We start from the raw sequence: 23,115 nt of genomic DNA, 5'->3' as shown, positions 1-23,115 counted from the left end.
GTGTAGTATAATAGAAGGGGAAAGAGTGAAGTGTGGGACATGCAGTCATATAGAACGGGAAATATGGGTTAATGGTGGCTGCGTAAAAGTACAGGATGGGAAAAGCAAATGTATGGGGGGTTTGTGCAGCTACAGAAGGAGCAATGTCGTGTTGTTGAGGTAAAGGAGTGTGTAAATATAAAGACACTGGGGTAACAATGGACACAAGAATTATGTCCTATAATGAGTACAGCGTTTACTAACAAGATACAATTTTATATAACAATATTCCATCTGTGCCATGCTAGAATAAAAGGCAGAAAAGCACATTCATAAATAAACTAAATAAAACAAAATGCAATTCTTTTATTGATTTCAGGAGCTCAAAAATCATACAACCAGTTCTAAAACTGAACATGTCTAAAATTCCCTTTCATTTGTTCTGCATCTTATGTTCAAGTACCACTACCCATGTATGTGATATACCTCAAGGATTTGAGAATATGATATCCCTGGTTGCACTTTAAGAGAATAAAGCCTGTTACTTTTTGTTATGTTCAAGAACCTTCTTGGTTTCAGTTTCTTATGAACATGTACTGATATACTACAAACGATTGCATCTAATTCTAGCACATAAGCATATTTAGAAACATGGGACCCACCGAGCCCAAGTGCATGACATGAATTGGTGTAATGTGAATGTTCACCGAAGATATTTGCTAATGTATTGACAATGATCTTTTATGGAGAGCTGCTATATTCACCATTCTGGACCTGCTATATTTTAACTCTTTTTTCATATTTGGAACTTGGTGATGTAAATCCACATTCAATCAATACTGATGCACTGATTTATGTGTCTCATACAGTGATTAATATACGTTGACTGTTGTAACCATATTTTTATATCTGAACATGGGAGGTGTGAACATATTGTGATAAATGTGAGTGTGAGAAGTCCCTCCTTGAAGGGCACTATCAATGTATTTATGGTTTATATATTTTAGATACGCTGGTAGAGTTGGGCATAAATAATGCTTTTTAATCATTTAAGTAAAGCTGGTCATATCTGTCATTTCTACTTATATATCTGATGATTCAGCTCTTCACGTGTGTATTGAAAGATCTTTTCCAGGAAAGATAATAATTGTAAGGCCACCTGTACCCTTATTTTTCATTATCATTAATCAATTAGCTGACATCTAGGGGTTAAGTATCTTCTCTATGTTGTGTTTTTTATTCAAATTAGCCTATGAGACACGATTGACAGCTATACTTTTCAATGTATTTCCTAGAATTGAACTGTTTCTGAGTATCACTTTTTTTTAAAAAATCTTTAGGCAGTTACTTATTACTCTTGGACACTTCAACTAAAATACAAATGCAATAGTGATGTGCGGGCCCGACTGATACCTGCGGGGCGGGCAGGTGGGGCTGACCTTGCTCCCCCATTTGCAGGTCACGGAAGGGTCCTGGTTGAGCTCTTCTGCCTGCTCTCCCCACAAAGACAGAATCTGGAACAGGACTGGATGCAGAACTGGATGCAGGGAAGTGAAACAGAACTGATGCAAGTGAGACAACAAGAACTGGGAACAAGAGCCAGGAGTGGAACAAGAAAAAGTCAGGGTGTAAGACTAGAGCAGGAGCATTAATAGGAACATGAACCACAGCAGGAATAGGAGCAGGAACCAGAGCTAGGGACAAGCCACAGTGCTCAGGAGCAAGGTAAACAGTAACTAGGCCAATGCTTAGGCACTGGTTGTGAGGAGGGCTGAACTTTTATAGGGCAGAGCCAGCCCTGATTGGTTGACCCCACCCAACGAATAAAGGTGCTGGGGAAACAGGTGTAAGGGAGATGCGCACTTGCTGGCTGCTCTCCTGGCCCAGTGGTTAGGGAGCGCATCCAACGACAAGGAAGTTCTGGGCTTGAGCCCCAGCAGAGCCTTATCATTAGGAACACTGGAACAGCCTCTGTATTAGCCACGGTGTGGCCCATAGTCCTTTTTTTATTTAGGCTGTTTTAAATGATATATAATATGTATTATTATATATGTATTATTATATATGATGGTCCAACACAATGATAACACCTTAAATAAAAGGAGAACCATAGAGAAACAGTTAACTAATATCGGAGTCAAAAATCTGTGTTCTTAGCTTACCCCAATATACCTGAGGAAGAAACCCAGCTATATACCTTTGGAATGAATTGGAATGCTAACTACTGTATAATCTAGGTCCAACATCAGTGCCCAACCTCACTAATGCGCTTATGACTACATGGTAGGAAATTCCCACAAACAATATTCCAGCATCTAGTAGAAAAGGTAGAGACTGCTATAGCAACAAAGGAAGGCCCAACTTCTTATTACTTACATTGGCTTCTGATTGAGATGTTAAACAGGCAAGTATCTTTATACATTTAACCATATAGTAAATGTGTGAGTGACCTCTTTTTCCAGTATTGATCCTTGTGTGTGTGTTTATTTAGCTTGTTTGCCAGGCACAGATATATTGTATTATATGTGAGACCATGTGTCAGACCATGTCATATAAAGTGAGTGACTTGACTCCAGCAGTAGAGCAATCTGAAGGCTGCTTCCAGAAGATAATGTGGAGTATTTAGCAGGTAATACAAACACGGTGTGTTTCTCAGCATGGGATAGAGTAATGTTTGCTTATACAATCTTCAACGTCTAACAAAATAAAATATACTTGTCAAATTATAAAAGCCATAGCTTTTAATAAGAATTAACAAAATCTATACATCAAAAATGCGCTTTATGCACATTAATACTGCTGCAGAGCAACTCTGATTCACACCAAGCCGATTCTTCTATGCATGTCTCTCGCAAAGGCTATATGAAATAGAGATCCGGTTTCTGGATTTGTTTTGCCACATAATTTTGACAAACTTTTTTTTCCACCCATTATAAAAAAAATAATATAATAATGCAATATTGGTTCATTCTCATAATTTTTGCTCAAAATGCCTTTGCTCAACCACCCTGCTTTTTTTTAGCAATAGAAATGGGTTTCGGAAGACAGACGTGTATTTCATTATTGTCTATACTTTTAATGCTTATGATGTGGTCGACCCATGGGTGCTCCCCCTGGTCTAGGTGCAGGAGGAGTTGTTATTGCTATGCGTGGTGCCTGCATTGCAGAGACGTCTCTCTTTCCATTGCTTGCTACATTACTGGTTGGGTTTGTTTTTCCACTGCCAGATTTCACGGTGCTCTGGTTCTCTATGGAAGTGAAATAGGTGACATAATATATTCAGTCTTTATAAAAGTATATGAAATTGTAATTAAAACACTTTTCCACTAACTCAGGGATCCCCAACCTTTTTCACCCGTGAGCCACATTCAAATGTAAGAAGGGTTGGGGAGCAACACAACATGAAAATAGTTCCTGAGGATGCCAATGAAGGTCTATGATTGACTATTTGGTAGACCCTATGTGGACTAGCAGCCTACAGAAAGCTCTATTTGGCAATACAACTGTTTTTTATGTAACCAAAAGGTTCCTACAAGTCTGGAATTCAAAAATAGACACCTGCTTTGAAGCCACTGGGAGCAACATCCAAGGGGTTGGGGAGCAACATGTTGCTCACGAGCTACTGGTTGGGGATCACTGCACTAACTAAACATTTCCCATGTAGCATATTGCAAGCTCTTCTTTGTCACCCAAGACAAGGTGCAAAATGTAAAAAACTTGGTCAGCTTTATTTTCCCAGTGCAGAGTTTTCCATTTACAGAATATCTTCATCCTTGCACCAAGTACAAAATCTTTGCAAATATCTAATATTAAATAATGTGCTTTAGCTTGAACTGCTTATGACATTATCTGGCCTGGTTACAGGCAGGGGAATGATCAGATATGCTGGGAGGGGAGTGCCTTAAATTCGGCCAGGAGCCCCCAGTAATGTGTGGCCACCAGCTAGGACGGGTACTTGGGGGGTCTAGGGAAGAGCAAAGAACAGAACTGTGAAATTATTAATCCTATTTGGAATTAAACACTCTCAAAGGACTGTGCTAGTTAGACAGTCAGATTGTATTTCTGCTAGTGAGTCAGATAGCGTTTCGTTTTAGCAAACACTTAATCATAGGCCTAGTGCCTATGATTATTTTATATACCCAATTGCAGGACTGTTTCATTGTATTAGATTGTCTTCACTTTTTTGTTGTTCTATGTAAAGTTTATTATTGCTGCAAATTTCTATGTATTTTATTAGGTGGAGGCACTACAGTGCAATATTCCGATGTTTCAGTCAATCCCAAATTTCTGCAGGTTCCATGTTTGCTGGATTGGCAGCAGGTAAAAGTGCCAGGTCTAAGGGAACATGCTCCTGTACTAAGGAAGGTTACCAGGAAAGGCTTACAGTTTCCTTGTACCTAAGGCATTGATGCGGAATGCTATAGTAACAACGTGCAGCCATTTTCTGCATGGCAGTTGTACTCATGACAGCCCTGCTTCTCCCTTTTTTTCTGGGCGCTGCTCCCACAATATTTTTTTGCTAGACCTTATAGCATATAATGTATAGATTCCAGAATGGCAGCTCCTACTACCAGGACCAATTTGGGCTGGTAGTTGGAAACAAGTACATGGTACTGTTTTATTACTACAGATAAAAAGGAAATCATTTGTAAAACTTTGGATTATTTGGGTAAAATGGAGTCTATGGGAGATGGAATTTCCTGTAATTCAGAGCTTTCTGGATAATGGGTTTCCGCATAATGGATCCTATACCTGTACTAAGAAATCATAATTTACAAACTGTGCCCTTTTGTTTCCCACTAACCTTAAACATGCTCTACTGATAATCCCCTCACACCTCAAAAACTTTATATTCTACTTTTTGAACACAAAGCAAAAAAATATTACCATTTGCAGCTGACTGTAGCTTTAAAGCATTCCTCGCGCTGGGAGGAAGTAACTCTTCGAGGTCACTCATTACTGAGTTTGCCTGAGTGTTATTGTTCCTTTTATTTTTGTCTTCTTCTCGTTGCTAAACAAAACAAGAATCATAAAAATAAGCCGATAATTTGTAATTTCCATGCATAACTCAAGTGTTAAACATTTTCATTTGCACCTATCAGTCTTGCACAATAAAAACTAATAGCATACAATTATAAATACCTGTACTAACATTCCTTTCCCATAAAACATTTTCTCGTATGGTACATTCATCATTCCACTGGTCAGAACCATCAATCTAATAAATTTCAGAGGAACACATACATAGTACTTCTTCATTGTTTTTTGCTAGAAAACTTGTGTTTAAGGGCGAGGGCACACACTAAGAGTCGGGGAGATTTAGTCGCCTAGTTGCAAATCGCCTCTTCTTCGACTGACTAATCTCCCCTTCAGCCTTCCAGCTGGTGGGATGGCACTCAGAGCATTTTCCGAAGTCGCCCCATGAGGAAACTTCGTGCGACTTTGGAAAACAAAACGCTCCGAGTGCCATCCCGCCAGTGATTTAGATTCTAGCCAGCGGGCCTAAGAAGAGATGATTTGCTGTCGGGTGACTAAATCTCCCCTAATCTTAGCATGTGCCCTTACCCTTATGCTACGTGGGATTCTCATTGAAAGTTTCCGTTGTTTTCATTGGGCCGCTGGCCCTGGAGAACTGGAGTTAAGGTTTAATCTGCAATTACTTTAAAGGGGGCGCTAATATTCACCATAGAAGTTGACAAAATACACACACACACACGAAAATTCAACAATAAAACTGTTCTTACTAAAAACAACAATAGATGCAAGAGAAGTCACCAATGTGAATGCTAATTACAAGCACTATGTCAGTCATCTTGCTGGCTTTGTCTTTTAACCAAACATGGCGATAAATGGAGTACTTGTTAAGTGCTTAATGCTTCCAATTTTAATTGCAGGAAAGTAGAACATGGAGCTAGGTTTATGCGCATCAGGTGGGATTCTTATTGGAGATTTTTGTAATGCAGCCACTGGCTGAAAAAAGAGAGCTGAAAAAAGCAGTGCTTAGATCCCTTTTAAGAATACAACCAGCTTTTTGGAATTAAAACAATAATAATAACTCTAGAAAGCACAGTAAACAGGTAACACATTGTACCTGGATAGAGAACTGGCTAAAGGATAGACTACAAAGAGTGGTGATAAATGGAACAGTTTCTAATTGAACCAGTGTTGTTAGTGAAGTACCACAGTTGCTTTTCAACTTGTTTATTAATGACCTGAAGGAGGGCATTGAACGTACTGTTTCTATTTTTACTGATGATACAAAATTGTGCAGAACTATAGGTTCCATGCAGGATTTTGCCACTTTGCAGAGTAATTTCTATATGAAGAAGGTAGGGGCAGAGAAAAAAAATATGTAAATTCAAAAGAACTGCAGAGGAAGAGAGAGACATACAATGTGGGGCATAGCAATCTGACATTGGCAATGGCGTGTTTATAAGGATACAGAAACTTTCCATTGGATTCTCCAGATACATCATCTAGCTGTCTAAAGAGCAGCCCAACCATAATGAGAGAAGCAAGTAGGTTCTCCAGTGAGAACCCTCTCTACATCAGTCATCTTGGTCTTATCTAGTCATAGTAGGCAGATAATTGTTCTGTTTTCATATTCTGATGTTCACTTTAATAAAACATCAGGAGGGCAGGTACAGTGTTCTTTAAGAGCCTCCAGCAATGATTGCAATACCTGTTGGTCAGCAGGGCTCATTTATGGATGCCATGCATTGTGCAAAGTGCAAATTTTAGATGTAGAGTGCCATAATCATTTTAAATATAAGTGCATGCTAAACTGGGGACATTTGACGTCAAGTGTTGCTTTAAGAATCCACCTATAATCCACCTCCAACTCCCAGTATGACTACACATTGGAAAATATTGGAAGTTTTAGATCAGGAGAATTTTACTTGAGCAACACAATTATGGCAGATTTTTTCCCCTTTTAGTTCCCTAGGATAAAAGAAGATAATGTTCACATGAAGGAGAGACGCTATTTAATGTGCAAAATAGAAGTCCTTGGATAATCCAGCATGGTTACCTTTAGCTGCCTGTAGCAATGACTTTTTTTCTTTGGCTGTTACAAGCACTTGGATGATCATTTTCTGAAGGAACAATCATTAATTTGCTGCATGAAAATATCTTGCTCGTAGCAAAATAAAAATGCAAATGGCTTTACTTTATTCTTAGACAAAAATTGCCTTGATTTAGAAGCACTAAGATGAATTCAGTTTCCCACAATTTAATAAACTGACTTACCATGTGCATTTTCTTCTTCAAATCTATGTTAGCTTGTTGATAAGCTTTGGAAACGGCATTGAGGTAATAAATGGCTAATCTGAAAGAAACATGACAAAGTTGTTCAGATATAAGAATTCTGCACCTTTACATCATATTCGCCACTGAGCCAGCTGTGTTTTTGTGATAGCAAACTTGGCAGCTCTAAAACTAGATATTATTACTTTCTAAATGTAAAATATATTTTCAGAGCATTTGTAATTTCCAGAACTATAATGTAATTGAATAATGAAAAACTATTTAAACCATCCTCTGCTCCAACGTTTCATTGCAGACCTGAACAGTCTAGTTTTGAAGAGGTAGTGGCCTTTAATAAAACTCTCCTAGCACCCTGCACATCTCTCAAAGAGTCAATTACCAACACACTTACAGGTGCCAGAGAATTCTCCAGATAAGGTACTTTCTGTGTTTTCCCTTGGTCAGTATTTTATTCCCCCAATTGGTAAATATAATGCTTGATATCAGTGTTAAAGGAATAGGAAAGCTCTAATCAATTATTGGTGCCTAGTTGTGAGGACCCCTCTCCAATAATTTTAGTTACATTCCTCCTACCCAGACCCAATGCTCCCCTGCTTTATAAAACTGTTTGTCACTCGAGTCCTAGCTGGGTACATGTACTTGCCCAGGGTTAGTGGGGCAGACCTGGTAGTCCTGAAAAAATGTCTCAAGGCAGGGGGTACAGTTTGATACATCCATTCTAGTAGAGTGCATGCACTCACCCAAGCCCAGCAAGGATGCCAAATTGTCAATATAGTGCTTGGCAAACACTACAACTGATAGGTGTGCAATTTGGGGAAGAGGAGCATCAGCCCGGGGTAGGAGGTCAATGACTAGAATTACTGGAGGGTGCGTTAACAACTTGTCACCGCTAGGGAGTTTAGTTTTCATTTTCCATTAAAGGGGACCTGGTACCTTAAGAAATATTTCCAAATACCTTTCTACCATGTTACTTTGGCAAAACAAACTTTATTTACAATATAAATTATTTAAATCTTGTTGCCTTCAGTCTTGGAAGTACAGAATCACAGCAAGCAGGCAGGCGCCAATTTGTTATTATTAAGGTTTGTATCACCGCAAAATCTTATGTATGCATTAGAATGGGGACCTAGTGCCTATGCACATGATAAGCAATTATAGACCGTGAGTAGAAATGGGGAATGTGAGGAATGCAGTGACAAAGAGGAATTACTGGATCGAAAGTTAAAGGACCAGTAACAACAGCATTTTTTTAAAAAAAAAAATAGTTTCTATACTATGAAAAAAAAAAACACCAACACATATTAAACTTTAAAAGTCTTTATTTAGAAATAACTTACCCAATCTCCGCTTGCGTTCCTCTTCAGAAAAGGCAACAAGCAACGATCCATTGCGTGTCACTCAATTTCTCCTCTCTGGCTATCTTCTATAAGGAAGGCAGGGAGGAGAAATCGAGCGCCGCACGATGGATCACCCCATTTGCCTTTTTTGAAGAGGACCCGTCACCCAAAAAAAATATTCAAAATCCTATTTTATCACATTAGTCAAACAAAGTGAACTTTAATTACACTATATAAATTATTTGAATCTTGCTTCCTTCAGTCTGGGAAATCATAATTATAGCAAGCAGGCAGGAGCCATGTTGTGCACACTGTTATTAAGACAAGCCTTGTATCATCTCAGAATTTGTTTGTGCACCAGAATAAGGGACCTGATGTCCATCCCCATGCCCTGGCTACACAATTAAACGGTGAAGAGAACTGGGGCAATGTGTGGAGAGCAGTGATATCTAGGAAGTGCTGAATGGAAAGTGAAAGCAATTGTCTGCCCCCCTCCTTCCTCTATGCTTAGGCATAGAGGAGGGGCAGACAATATTTGATTGACAACTGAGATTTTAAAATGAGCTTACAACAGCTATAAATGCTTTAATAAAAATAGAAATTGGATTTCATGTTTAGTTTGAAAAGGACTTTTATTATACAGATTTTTGTGTCTGGGTGACAGGTCCACTTTAAAGTTTAATATGTGTTGGTGTCTTTTTTTCGTAGTATACAAACAAATTTTTCATAATTTTTTTTGATGTTGCTGATCCTTTAAAGTAAACTGTTCTGCCCTTTATGCCTGGGGGGGGGGGGGTCACTGGTGGGTGGTGGCTGTAAGGGTCAACATCATAATTCCATAATTCCACTTCCAGACAGACCAGCATAGCTATAAGTTAATACTTTGAAAGTTAATTGTTGTACTGTATATTATAAACTTCTGGGAGTGGGAGGAGCCCAGAAGGGGAGCTTGTGGAAGTGTAGCCTAGGGGCCTCACATCTCATTAATCGGCCAGGGAAAATAGGGATAGAAAAATATTTGAAAGTGTGTACAGTATATGGAGGTTTAGATTGAGTGGTCATACACTTGACTATACAAACACCATAATTGTCTAAATACTTGGACTGGGTTTTTGTTTTTCTTTAAAATGGACACAAAGTTCTTTGTTCTTACAACTGGAGCTGAAAGCATTGAAAGTTATTTTCTATCATAGAAAAACGAAAAGTAGTTCTTTGTCCCTCCTCATATTTGATTACAATGCAATACCAAGAAATGAAACGTTACACAATAATCTCTGTGTGCAAGATAAAAGCAATATGATTGGCATGGTGCTGGCATCCAGCATTCGCATTGGTGAATTCATTTGCATCTGTAATTTTTTGGACTACTACATTAGAGAACAAGGAGAGTACGGGGGAAAAAGCATGAAGACATAGCATTCAAGTGAAAATAAAAACCAAACCACTTACACCATAAGGAGAATAGCTGGAATAATTAGCCCAGGATTTGCTATAGAACTTATAATTTTTCCAATGAATGGAGGAAAATCATTTTGCATTGTTTCTTGAATAACATCAAACATTCGATTCTTGCCACTGTAAATACAAACAATATTACAGATAGTCGAAATCACATCAATGAATTAAAGGTAGGCAAATATACTACAGCACAATAAATTTAATTTTGTTATTTTAGTATGCTGCATATTGTACAATGTTACATGTTACATCTGCATACTCAAATTATTATGCTTACATTCCCACCATTCTCCAAAGTCAGCACCTGTGCTATTTCATGCTTTATGCGGTTGTAAATGGATTAACTACCCTCCTGCAGATTTCATAAAACCTATAATATATTTTCCTGATTTAGAATGCTTTCACCCTGTGTGAAAAAACTATTTAGCCTTCTGGCTCAAATAAAGGGGATTTAAACACCACTGCACTGTTTAGCCATTCTGTAAAATATTATCGAGGTCACAGGAATACACTGTGAGCTACCACCTTACTATGCCTGTTCAGGCACCCCAGGGTTGTTATTCCTGGGATGTAGGAGTAGGAAACATTTAGCTTACTACACACAGGCAAACATTAGAGAAAGGGCAACATAGATTGCAGCACAGTTATATGGCATAGCACAACATACCTGAATGGTCCACAGTCAAATGATGGTGAAAGAGACATGATTGTGTAGGCCACTGGCAGTAAACTCAGAAAAAGAATAAGCAGGAGTAAACCCATGTAAAAGTTGTTTGATTTAGATGCTTTAAAGACGCGTTCATGCGGAACATTACTGCTCATGACTGCCCAGCACTGGAAGTACATGGAGGTTAGTAAACGGAGGACATTAATTCCAATTAATCCAGGCGCATAAAATGAACCCATCCTGTGAAAAAAATGGTAAAAGATTCATTATATGGAATACATTAAGGGGTAGTACAACTTTTAATATTATGTATATGGTTGGCTAAGGTAATTTGCAATTGATCTTTGTTGCAACTATCTAGAGCAATGACCCCCAACCAGTGGCTCATGAGCAATGGCATAACTAGATATTATTTGGCCCCACAGCAAATTCACTTTAGGAACCCCAACATAATCAGAGGTTGTCTTGTTTTACCAATATAAGTTGAAATTTGCCCCCTATACTGTACCTCCTGCTTCCTTTGATGTTTGATGTTGATTCCAGTGGTCTCAAAGCAGAGACAAATTACTGACTTGGAGGCACGTTTTGGTTACATAGAAACCAGATGTACTGCCAAACAGAGCCTCCTGTAGTCTGCCAGTCCACATAGGGGCTACCAAATGGCCAATCACAGCAATTATTTTGCACCCCCAGGAACATGTTTCATACTTGCATTGCTCCCATACGCCAATTTACTTAAATCCAAATTTACCTAATTGTTTCAATAAAAAAAACTTGACCAGACTCCCATTCCCGATTTTTTCCTTATTTATCATTAAAATAACTTGATTAAAACAGATCAGGAAAAAATTTGATAAAATCGAGAGAAACCCCTATTTTTTTCGAAGTTTTCTCCCGAAATGCCAGATTTTTTTAGGTTTTTTTTTGCTTGAAAACCCCAAATTTTTCAGATTATTGGGCTAAACCCAGCCGGACCACAATATCTTCAAATTGGGATAGGGACAACTCCCATTGACTTATACAGGTCTGAGATGGTGGATTTTCAGATTCTGGCTTTTTGCAGCATTGGGGTATAATATAGCTAAAAACATTTGAGGTTTTTTTTTCACAAAGTTTTTATCCCAAAAAGAGAAATTTGAGGTTCATTAAATAACCTCATAAATGTTTCACATGTGTATAAAAGGTTGGGGACCCCTGTTCTAGAGTCTAATCAGCCTAATTAATTAGAAGTCAGGAAGTCAGAAGGAAAATATTAAACTATTTAGGGGGATCAAATAGAAATATAAGCAATACGCCGTTTCGTTTTTTTGGCGAAGCAGGACAAATTCTACTGTTAAACGCAAATCTTTGTGAACTCTAATTTATCTAATGTATCGGCTGACATCCCCAGTTCTTTTATGCACACATTTTAATTAATTCGTTTTCATGTTGAAATATATTAGAGGCCTTTGTCCACACTTAAAAGCCTTATGTAGCACTAGCACATAGCATATGATGGATGCAAAATGTTGACTACAACCCTTTTGTAAAATGAGAGCAACCTCAGAAAGAAATTTGCATAATTTTAAATGCTACAGCTAAAGTAAATGCTTCTGAACAATAACACAACTCATGTCTGCATTACATAAAAGCTTTAATTTTATTGAGAGTTATATAGAAATAGAACAGCTTTTTTTTCTCTGATAAAGGCCGCCAGCTTAAGCATCCTTATTATTATTTGCAATTTATAGACACAAACATAAAGTTTTATATCCCAAACAATGAAAATGGAAATAAAGTAGGGCTCCTGTTGTGTTTACAGAACAAATAATCTATATTCATATTTGTTTTTCTCACAGTTTTTTCCCTACATTTCAATTAACTCTAGCTATATAATAATCTCATATTTTAACAATTGGCTCATTTGTGCATTTTCTCCTATTGTCTTTCACGCCATTCTGCTAATTAAAACGGTATATTTTGGGAAATCTAAGCACACCATTTACCACCAGTTCCATCTTGTTGTCCTTCTTTCCTGTCAAGGGGTGTGTTTTCATCTTATTCTGCCTTAGGCCATTATACAAGATGGCACCCCCAAGCCTCTGTTCAATATGACACCCAAATATTTTCTATCCCTACTCTCTACCAAGGTCAGTATAAACAGGGTGTTGAAATTATTTTAAATATAGTATACAAGAGCCATGAATATCCTATAAATGATATACTTATAAAGGGTGCTTAGTGATGCCATCATTTATTATTGGCACTTAGTAATATTTCATATGACTTGAATGTGTGTATTATAATAAACAACGTATTGCCTATTGTAAAATATGAGGATATTATGGGGCCCATTTACTTAGTTCGAGTGAAGGAAAAGAATAAAAAAAACTTCGAATTTCTATTATTTTTTTGGGCTACTTTGACCGTAGAATTGACTACTTCAACCTTCGACTACGACTTCGAATCGAACGATTCTAACTAAAAATCGTTCGACTATTCGACCATTCGACAGTCGAAGTACTGTCTCTTTAAGAAAAACTTCGACCCCCCTACTTCGCCACCTAAAACCTAATGAGGGAAGGTCCCCATAGGCTTTCTAACAATTTTTAGGTTGAAGAAAAATCGTTCGATCGATGGATTAAAATCCTTCGAATCGAACGATTCGAAGGATTTATTCGTTTGATCAAACTATTTGCGCTAAATCCTTCGACTTTATATTCAAAGTCGAAGGATTTACATTCGGCAGTCGAATATCGAGGGTTAATTAACCCTCTATATTCGACCCTATGTAAATCTGCCCCTAGAAGTCACCTTGGAGTTCCTTGACCTGTATAAAAGCACTTATCCTTTATATGATCATCATGGAACAACTTGGTGACTTATCCTTGTGTTTTACAGTAGGAGGTACATTATTCACTATATACCATATATACATTTGCAGTAACAAGGCTACAGTCATAGGCCTGGGTCCTATATAGTCTGGTAAATATACTCTGTCTCTAGTCTATAGTTCTTGATTAAGCATTTAGATTCAAGGTGGGATCCAATTTTCTTTAGCAACCAGGCAGTGGCTGAAAGAGGCAATGGAAGCTGAATAGAAAACAGAACGATAACAATAAAATTGTGGCCTCACAGAGAAATATTTTTTTGGCTACCAGGATTATTGTCCCCCAAGATGGAAAGGGGCAGAGGCACAAAATTAAAAAAATTACAAAAATATAGGCCAAATGAAGATTTGATATTATAAAACTTACATACACTAATATTCTTTCAGACTCACAGATAGGGAAAATATATTAATTTATGTGTAAAAATTGATTATACACCTTCCTACAGCTGTGAAAATATTGTGCAAACCTCCTGCAGCCATGATAATGTCAAATATGTATCTTCCTGAATGTATCATATATCCTCCTGCGTATAACATTTATCTTTCCTATATGCAACTGAAACAATGATCTTTATAGAGGTAAAATATAATCTGAAACAGTTAAATATTAAACTTAAAATAAAATAGGGTTCTTATATTTGTTACCATGAGTTATGTTTTTTCAGGGTCTATGAGATTTAGGGGATTTAGTTGTGGGGTTGATCATGGTGGCAGTATTATAGCTGGTTGTAAGAGTAACATGGGTGCAGCTATTTACAGCAAATACTGGAGGTATTCCATTTTAAATTTCCCACCTGTTGAAAAACGACATCAGTTAGAAGTTATTAAACATTTATAAGTAACATATAATCCTTTAGAGCCAGTATTGACACTATGTTAGGGAATCTCCATTTAGAAATCTTACAGCTCATAAATCCATATTTTTACATTGGATTAGAGAGGAACCTCCTATATTGAAAGAAATTCTATCAGATCTGACATCTCTTTGCCTCCAGGAAGTGATTATATTTAGATATGGATCTAAAAATTAGAAAATGCTTTTTAGATAGTTGGTCTATATACCTAGATAACCTACAAATTGCTGATAGAAAAGAAGTTCAATCATTTATGTGCAATTTTTAATGTACACTTTGATATATATTTATTTTTTTTAAACTTTTTTAAAATTATATTGCTATCCATTCAACTTTTCACAAATATAATACTCTGGCATGTTGTTTTCATTCAAAGCAGAGAGATACGTTATTAACTGATTAACCAATTCATTAACTAAATATGGGTACTATGTTTTTTGTTTTATTTTTTGCTATCAAGCATTGGTTTGAATTTCTGTATTGATTCTTGTCAACAATATTGATATTTTGTGATATATCTGAATGTCTATGTTAACACTCCAATTAAAACGATAAAAGCTTATGTTTAATTTGTATTTGTTTATGCCAGGTTGATGGAATAATATATCCATATTTTTTGAAAGGCTTTTCAGCAACAATATCAAACTCATATTAAAACCCCATTCACAAATGATACCATATTTGTTTCTTTGTTCCACTTCCCCATCGTAAATTCTACAGCACAATACAGGACAGAGCATAATAAAATAAACATTGCACATTTTATTACCATATCATTCCTTGATTGAAGACCAGTCCTAACACATTGCCACTGATGTCAAATTCTGCATAGGAAGGCTGTGTAGAAAAAAGTCGTCTTTTAAAATGATCAGTAGATTCAGCTACAATGTAAAAATAGGGCTCATCATTTACTAGTGGGGAACAGTGAAATGTGGAAAAAAACCCAGGTATGAGGTGGAATGTGTTTTGCCAACAATGCACAATGGGTCCACTGTTTACACCACCTGTCAGTGCTGCACCTCACGTTTGGGTCAAAAAGATTTGTCCCAAAGGGAAAACAAAAGTCATAAATAGAAAAAAATAACAAATATAAATACACATTTCACTATGTATTATTTTTTCTTAGGCGGATATTGCATTGCACTTTTTAAGGCTTACTTGGAAGTGACATCGGTTTTTTTAGAAAACATTTTATTACATACACTACACACTGGTGCTAACTATAGAATTTGCAGTCATTCACTATCATTAACAGTTTCCAGGTTTGCAAAAGCTACACTAAATTTGCACAAAGAAAATATTGAATGACATGCCTTAAACTGATGATCTGGGGCATTTGCACCAGGACCCCATGTGTTTGGTAGTGAGTTTAGCTCAAAATTTACTGGTGATATACTGTGTTTAAATGGGCATAAAGGTTAACACCTCACAGAGAATGTCATTGCAATGGAAGTGGCATACAACGTGACATTATTTCCCAGAATTTCAGTGTTATTGTCCTACCAAAGCCAAGTGTTAAATATTAAACAAGATAGTGGAGTTGCAAATATTTGCACAGGTTAGTAAATCACATGCAAATGGACATAAACTGTGCCTGCAAGACAAGGGGAGGAGCAATTTCTACCTAAACTTTCACAATCTGGATCTTCCCCCTATTGTCTTCTAAAATCAACACACAAGGCAGTGGTTCTGGAACACCAGGGAAGGATTGTCTCATAAGCAATTATAAGGGGCAGATTTATTAAGGATCAAATAGAAAATAAGAATTTTCAATTTTTTTTGGTGTCAAAATTCACACAGTCTAATTTTAATCACCCAATTCGAATGTAAATTCGAATGTGAGATTTATCACACCTCTATCATGGAAACCGTTCTAATTCGAATATTCACCACCTAACACCTGCCGCGTTCATTTACAAGTCAATGGCAGAGGTCCATTGAACCATTTGAATATGTTAATTGCCTTCCTGACATTCAAATTTTTTTGGGTCAGGACTATTTTATCGAATTTTAGATGTTCAAATTTTTCTTAAATAACCTCCTGTTCGAGTTGTGAGTATAGCCAAATTTATAAGAGTAAAAAAATTCACATAAATTCGACCTTTGATAAATCCGCCCATTATTGATCAGCATGTAAGTGCAATTTTATCAAAAGATTATATTTATTAAAGATTAATATTGGCAAGATTGGGAACAGTGATTTTCAAAGAGGAGTTTTATTCCAGACATCCAAACACTTTAAACGTTTGTAAGTGCACTCCCCCTATCCCTTAAAGGAGCTGTTAACCTTCCAAAAACTTTTTTCAATTCAGTTGTTTTTTTCGGATTCTTCCCCAGAAATACAGACTTTTTTCCATTACTTTCCATAATTAATTTTTTACTGTTTTTCCAAAATCTAAGTTTTAATTTTATTATTCCTGTCTTTGGTGTTTCAGTCTGTAATTCAATTTTGCCACATTTAGTTGATACATTTCTCAGCAGTATCTCTGGAGTATTAGCAACTATTGTATCAATTCTAACAGCTGCCTGTAATGAGATTCTGCTCAGCAAGGACAAAGATAAGAAATGTATCAAGTAAATATATCAATTTAGAAGAGTTTATAGGGTCGGCGACCCCCCTCCCAGAGCTGCTTTAGAAGGTAAAAAATGACACTTTAAACTTCAATATTAGAAAAACAGTGACATATAGAAAGTATAATGTAATTGGAAAAAGTCGTTATTTCTGGTGATCTATCTGAAAACATGTAGTTGTTTGAAAGTGAACAACCTCTTTAAGGTAACCTAACCTTGCTGGGTGCGGTAAAAAGAAACCATGCCTAAATAGTGAGAAGACCCAAAGCATTATCAGAATGGTCTGTTTAAAGATTTCATATCATGTCAGTAAACAATGAAAAAATACAGATAATATACCATGTAAAATATTATGTAAAAAAATATAGACAAGATAACTGACATAGCACTGAAATGATGATACTGATAGGAGATAACTTGTTCCCCTGTAATTAAACTTAAACTGGTATACCTATTTCGGAGAGCTAGGGGGTGTAAAAGGGTTTAATGGCATGTGTTGTCCACTTAGAAAGCAAATGGCTCTTTATGGTATTAAAGCCCGAATATACATTCATTGTTCAGCAGTCAACAAATATGAGAATTATTCTCCAAAAAATATATCCTGTTGTTTTTAAAATTGAAGCATGCTATACGTTTAACATAGGCAAGGAAAAACGGGAATACAGGGTAAACATTATTTAGTAGGAGTTTTATATAGACAGATTGCAGAATATACCAATTACCTTCTTATCTTGTATGATTGCAGGCTTCATCCCTTGCCAAAGTCATAGCATAGCTTTTTTATATATTTATATCATTTTTTTATTTATTTATTTCTTTAAAAAGATTTGCTAGAATGTGTGTTTTAAGAAGACCATAAAAATATTCTAAAACCACATAAAGGCATAAATGGAGGGCATGTTGAGTGATTGGACTTGCATTAAGCATGTTTTTGCCTCTGTGATTTTCAAATTTGAACTTCCAGGGGCTTAAATTCATTTTTTCCCTTTGCACACACAAATACACAGAATCTTCAAACAATATGTTGGTTGTTACTAAAACCAAAACCTCAGCATTGTGAAGCAGCAATTCTAATCAGTATGCCAACATGCTACAAGTACTGTTGTTTTCACTGGAGGTGGTGACTGAAAACCACTACTGAAGATGTTACTAATGATTTCCTGGCAGTCTCATCTCATACATAGTGGCTATATAAGCGTATTATTCTGAGCATATTATTCTGCAGCTAAAAGGCACACAGTTTGCTAACCATACTGAGTTGGCAGATTAGCAGATTGGTATAATGCCCTAGCACTGTAGGCTGAAATGTACTTATTTGTCTTACTCTGAAGAGGAAACTGGTGAAATTGACTTAAAGGGTGTCCCATGGTTTAAAATCAGAAAAGTCTGTAGGTAGGAAGCAAGCACAGAGGAAGCAACCCCCGAGGACTAAAGGTGGCCATGCATAGGCCGATAAAAGCTGCCGACAAAGTCTGTAGCTTATTGGCCAGTGTATGGGCACTCCAATGGGCTTCCCCGATCGATATCTGGCCGAAAATCAGCAAGATTGCGATTGGGTAGGATTAAAATTCCAGTTGGATCGTTGATTGCATTCCTAGCCTTGTAATCCAATCATTGGGCCCTAGGGCCAAGATTGGATCAGCCTGATATCACCCACTCATGGTGTAAACATCAGTGGTGCTTGTTTGACAATCTCTCCAAATGAGTAGATCTGTCAATGTAAGACAGAGGAGGGCAGTAGTAAGGTGGAAAATGTCTGTAGAAGTCTAGGGCTGAACCACAGGCTTCCATATAAACATCCATAGAGCTGACAAAATATTTAATGAATTATATGTATGATTAATAGGTAAGCAATACAACATACAAATTAACTTACAAATCCAGCTTCCAAATCCCAGCACCAGCAGTAATTCATAAATCGTACAAAGCACGCTCGGAGGAAATCTCCAACCAGGATAGTGACATATGTGACGAGTATGTCAGACACAGTCAGCCTCAAAAATTCCTGAAGGAAACAGATGTTAATAATGGCATTAATGACAAGAATTTATACAGGCCGAACTAAAGCTAAACAGGTTCCTGAAACTGATATTTACCATTACTCTCCAAATATATATCTCTCTGCAGTCTGTCTCAAGTCTCCTGCACATATGAATTGCATGTTCCAGCTGCTTGCATATAATCGAATGTGAAAGCTTGCAGGGACACTGTGACTACAAAGCAAGTAAAGTGGATATGCTTTTTGACTGTCCCTGCAAGCACTGGAATTATGTGCAACCAGTTAAAATGTCAAATCTTAAAGCTGTGCAAAAAAATCTGCTGGAATAAACTGAAGATGAGATTTTGCCTTATGGCCAATTAAAAATGTTCCTACTTACAACGCCAACATTGGTTTCCCAGCATGGTCCTCGAGGAACATCAGCTGGATGCAGTGGAGGTGGGGTGGCATCAGTATCATTAAGAAAGGTGGAAGAATTATAGTGGTTGTACAACGTCCAGTAGGTAATATTCTTTATAACGTCTTCGTAAGCAAGCTATTATAAAGAAAATAAAATCCAGGGGTTGTATACAAAATACATTTACAAATATAATGTGCAGTTCATTCATACCTAAACTTTTAATATGTTATAGAATGGTTAATTCTAAGCAGCTTTCCATTTGGCCTTCCTTCATTTTCTTTCTTTTCTTATAGTTTTTAAATTATTTGCCTTTTTCTTCTGACTTTTTCCAGCTTTCTAAAAGACAAATGCTCTGTAAGGCTACAAATGTATTGTTATTACTACTTTGTATTATTCATCTTTCTATTCAGGCCCTCTCCTGTAAATATTTCAGCTTCTCATTAAAAGCAATGCCTGGTTGTTAGGGTAACTTGGACCCTAGCAACCACAGTGCTGCAATTGCAGACTGGAGAGCTGCAAAGCTGCTGAATAAAAAGCTAAACAACTCAAAAACCACTACAATAATTTATAAATTGTCACTCTCTATCACTCTCTACATCATACTAAAAGTTAATTCAAAGGTGAACAACCCTTTGAATCATCTTATATACAGTGTTATAGTTGAGTTTTAAACCAACATTTACACAATGAAAGCAACTTTCCGATATTGATTAATTACATGTTTCCAATGATTTTAAAGTATATGTAGCTGTTTCTGTCTGTGCATTGTCATTGTTGGTCCTGGCGTGTATTTTTGCACTGCTCTCCCATTCTCCTTCTTGTTGAAGGTGCATCACTACAATTTTAAGGGCTGGTCTATATAAGTAATAAGAAGAATAGAGATTAAATAATACAGGTATGGGATCCATTATCCAGAAACTCATTATGCAGAAAGCTCAGAATTACAAAAAGGCCATAGACTCCATTTTAATCAAAAAGTAAATTGATTTCCTTTTTCTTTGTAATAATATATCAGTACCTTGCGCTTGATTCCAGCTAAGATACAATAAATTCTTATTGGAGGCAAACCAATCCTATTAGGTTTATTAAATGTTTAAACTTTTCTTTCTAGACTTATGGAAAGACCCCTCAACTTTCATCTGATTCATTAAGAATTCCATTGCTTCATTATACATTTTACACAGGGACTACGTTTTACTTGCAACTTACTTGCTGCTTTCAAGGTTAAAATTCCCAAACATTGTTGCCAATTTATTGGCCACCACTGGGATCACGTGACTAATCTATAGCTGCAAATGGTGAAAGAAGAGTCCAGAGGAGCTCATGTATTTGTCTGTATGAATTTTGGGGTCACAGCCTCATTACACACCAACTTAATGGTTTAAAGATTAGTGGTGAGCACAACTTTCCCTTTTTTATTATAGTTTATGAAATGACTCTTATCTGGAAAATGTCAGGTCCCGAGCATTCTGGATAATAGATCCCATACCTATATAATAAAAAGGATTAAAAACAACAATAGAGAGAGAAAAGATTTAGGACAGTGGTACATGGAGACATAACATAGCATTTTGCCTGCTTAGTGTTTTACTTGAACCAATACCCAGTCTAAAATCATCTCTGTTGCCCCTATTACAAATCCTTACGTTTCCCAGCATTGGTAGTGTGATGTGATCTTTGCCTGAAAATGTGGCCATACTCATCTTAAGGTAAGAGTTAAATAAAATGGAGTGGGCTGGCAAATTCAGGTGCTTCTTCTAAAGGTCATGGGATAATATTTTCTGATGTTTTGGTAACACAATATCTCCAAAATCTAACAGTTGCCATTGCACCTAAAGGGGATGAAATGGCAAAAAAATAAAATCCAATTTTTACTTTCTTTAATGAAAAAGAAACCTATCTCCAATATACTTTAATTAAATAATGTGTATCGTTTTTATAAGAAACCTGACTGTATGCAGGGAAATTGCCCCTTCCTTTTACTTGCTCTGACTGCTGAGGATAGGAAACTTCAGACGGTTCCTAACTGCTCTGCAGGGAAATGATGATACTTACGAACAGCAGGGGGCAACTCCTACCTTACTTCCCAGAACTGGAGCAGCTTTGTTAGTTTTCCTGTAGAACAGGATTTTGGATTTTATTTTTGCCTTTACATCCCCTTTAATGTTTCCAATTCCAGTGGCAGGGAGAAAGATCATGGAGCCAGATTTAAAAAGATAAACTGGGATTCAAATTGAAGGATTATTTTGCTGCAGCCACTGGTTCTGCAGATTTGGAAAAAGTTTGTATTAAACAATAAAAAAACTATAAAACCCACATTAGATTACATAACAACACAGGACCCAGTGCAGTCTGCATATTCCGATTATTAATCAGTCTTGCTGTATTGGCTTCTGGCAGATATTATTTGACTTGTGCTGTTTTGATAATTTATGAAGATCTCTAAACAGCCCAGACCACCCATGGTCTTTTTCTTGCAGAGATGTATAACAAAGTTACAAGATGGTGACCCCCTGTGGCCAACTTTGAAAGCATAAATCATTCGTTTTATTAGGCTTCGGTGCAGTAAGTTCATGTTTATGTTTAGTATACATAAAACAGCATGTCTAGCCTTATTCTATTATAGACTTTAGTTCCCCTTTAAACAACCAAAGGAAGTCATATTATAGGTCTCATACAGAGATTATCAAAAATGTAGACAAACAATTAAATAGGATGAATCTAGTGTGGAATGTATTGTGATGTTTGGGCACACTGCACAGGGATGCACAAGCTTATACTGTATAAGTGTCTGGAGGCATCTGAACATTTCTAGTCAGGCTGTATTGGTCAGATTTTATTGATAAAAATTTTTTGCTGAATGGACATTGCTAATGCTCTATCTTTTATATGGAAATAAAAGGTGCTCCAAGCACGTGTACATCCCTATACAGGAAGAATGAAGTGGTCCAGTTACTAACAACTAGTGACTAAATACTGTAGATTACAATAAAATAAAAACTATAGCTACAAAAAGATAGAGTATGTATTAACAAAACAAAAAGACATGCTTCTTTAAAAGTGAAAAGTCTTAAAAGGAAGATATCACAATAACTCTTCCTGAAATGAATAAGAAGCAGTGACATACATCTCCTTATGCAATGAAGTATGTTTCTAAATATGTTTCTAAAAATTTCGAACATGTTTACCAGTTATACAAGGTAAACTGACTGGCAAGATGAGTACACACTCTTACCTTCTCATTGACATCATCCATCAAAGCAAGTAGGAAAGTGTATAGATTGCCAAGGAATAGAGCAAAGATTCTTCCCAGTTGCCATTTAAGTGCCACTCGCGGGTGATAATCTTCTAAATTTGCAATAGTTTCAAACAATGGCGGGCAAAACATTCCCAGCAAGGACATCACTATTTCAACCTGCAAAATGACAAGGGTGTTAAAAACCAACTTCATTTAGTAGCAGATATAATTTAATAATTACTTTAAATTGTTGACTACTGTTTTTGTTGATCCATTGCAGGAAAGGATTGTATTAGCAGGCAGTGAGGGTGTGGTAACCCAAAAGCAAGTCTTTTAAACTACTTTTTAAAATTTGGATATGGAGAAGGAAACCCCCCTGGGCGCAAAAATCCATCCCCCCTCCCCTGTGTTGCCAACCCCCTCACCTCCTCCCCCTGGCCTACCTGTCTGGGCAACACAGGGGAGGGGGGAGGG

At 36.8% G+C, this 23,115-nt stretch overlaps 1 protein-coding gene across 1 annotated transcript in view; it reads right to left on the bottom strand.

Moving 5' to 3' along the window:
• Positions 1 to 2,366: 2,366 nt before the first annotated feature.
• LOC108718502 (transmembrane channel-like protein 2) overlaps positions 2,367 to 23,115 on the bottom strand; it is a 60,693-nt gene continuing 39,944 nt past the window's right edge. Inside the window, exons 12-20 of the mRNA XM_018266836.2 lie at positions 22,639 to 22,818; positions 19,383 to 19,538; positions 18,881 to 19,009; positions 15,203 to 15,270; positions 10,708 to 10,947; positions 10,032 to 10,157; positions 7,228 to 7,306; positions 4,867 to 4,990; positions 2,367 to 3,227 (exon numbers count right to left, since the gene is read on the bottom strand). Coding sequence (XP_018122325.1) covers positions 3,055 to 3,227; positions 4,867 to 4,990; positions 7,228 to 7,306; positions 10,032 to 10,157; positions 10,708 to 10,947; positions 15,203 to 15,270; positions 18,881 to 19,009; positions 19,383 to 19,538; positions 22,639 to 22,818 — 1,275 coding nt within the window. The 3' untranslated portion in view covers positions 2,367 to 3,054. The remainder of the gene's footprint in view (positions 3,228 to 4,866; positions 4,991 to 7,227; positions 7,307 to 10,031; positions 10,158 to 10,707; positions 10,948 to 15,202; positions 15,271 to 18,880; positions 19,010 to 19,382; positions 19,539 to 22,638; positions 22,819 to 23,115) is intronic.

This window comes from Xenopus laevis, chromosome 6L (assembly GCF_017654675.1).
Source record: "Xenopus laevis strain J_2021 chromosome 6L, Xenopus_laevis_v10.1, whole genome shotgun sequence".
NCBI classification, from domain to species: Eukaryota; Metazoa; Chordata; class Amphibia; order Anura; family Pipidae; genus Xenopus; species Xenopus laevis.
Note: the sequence above shows the minus strand (reverse complement) of the source record. Positions and strands in the feature narration are given on the sequence as shown.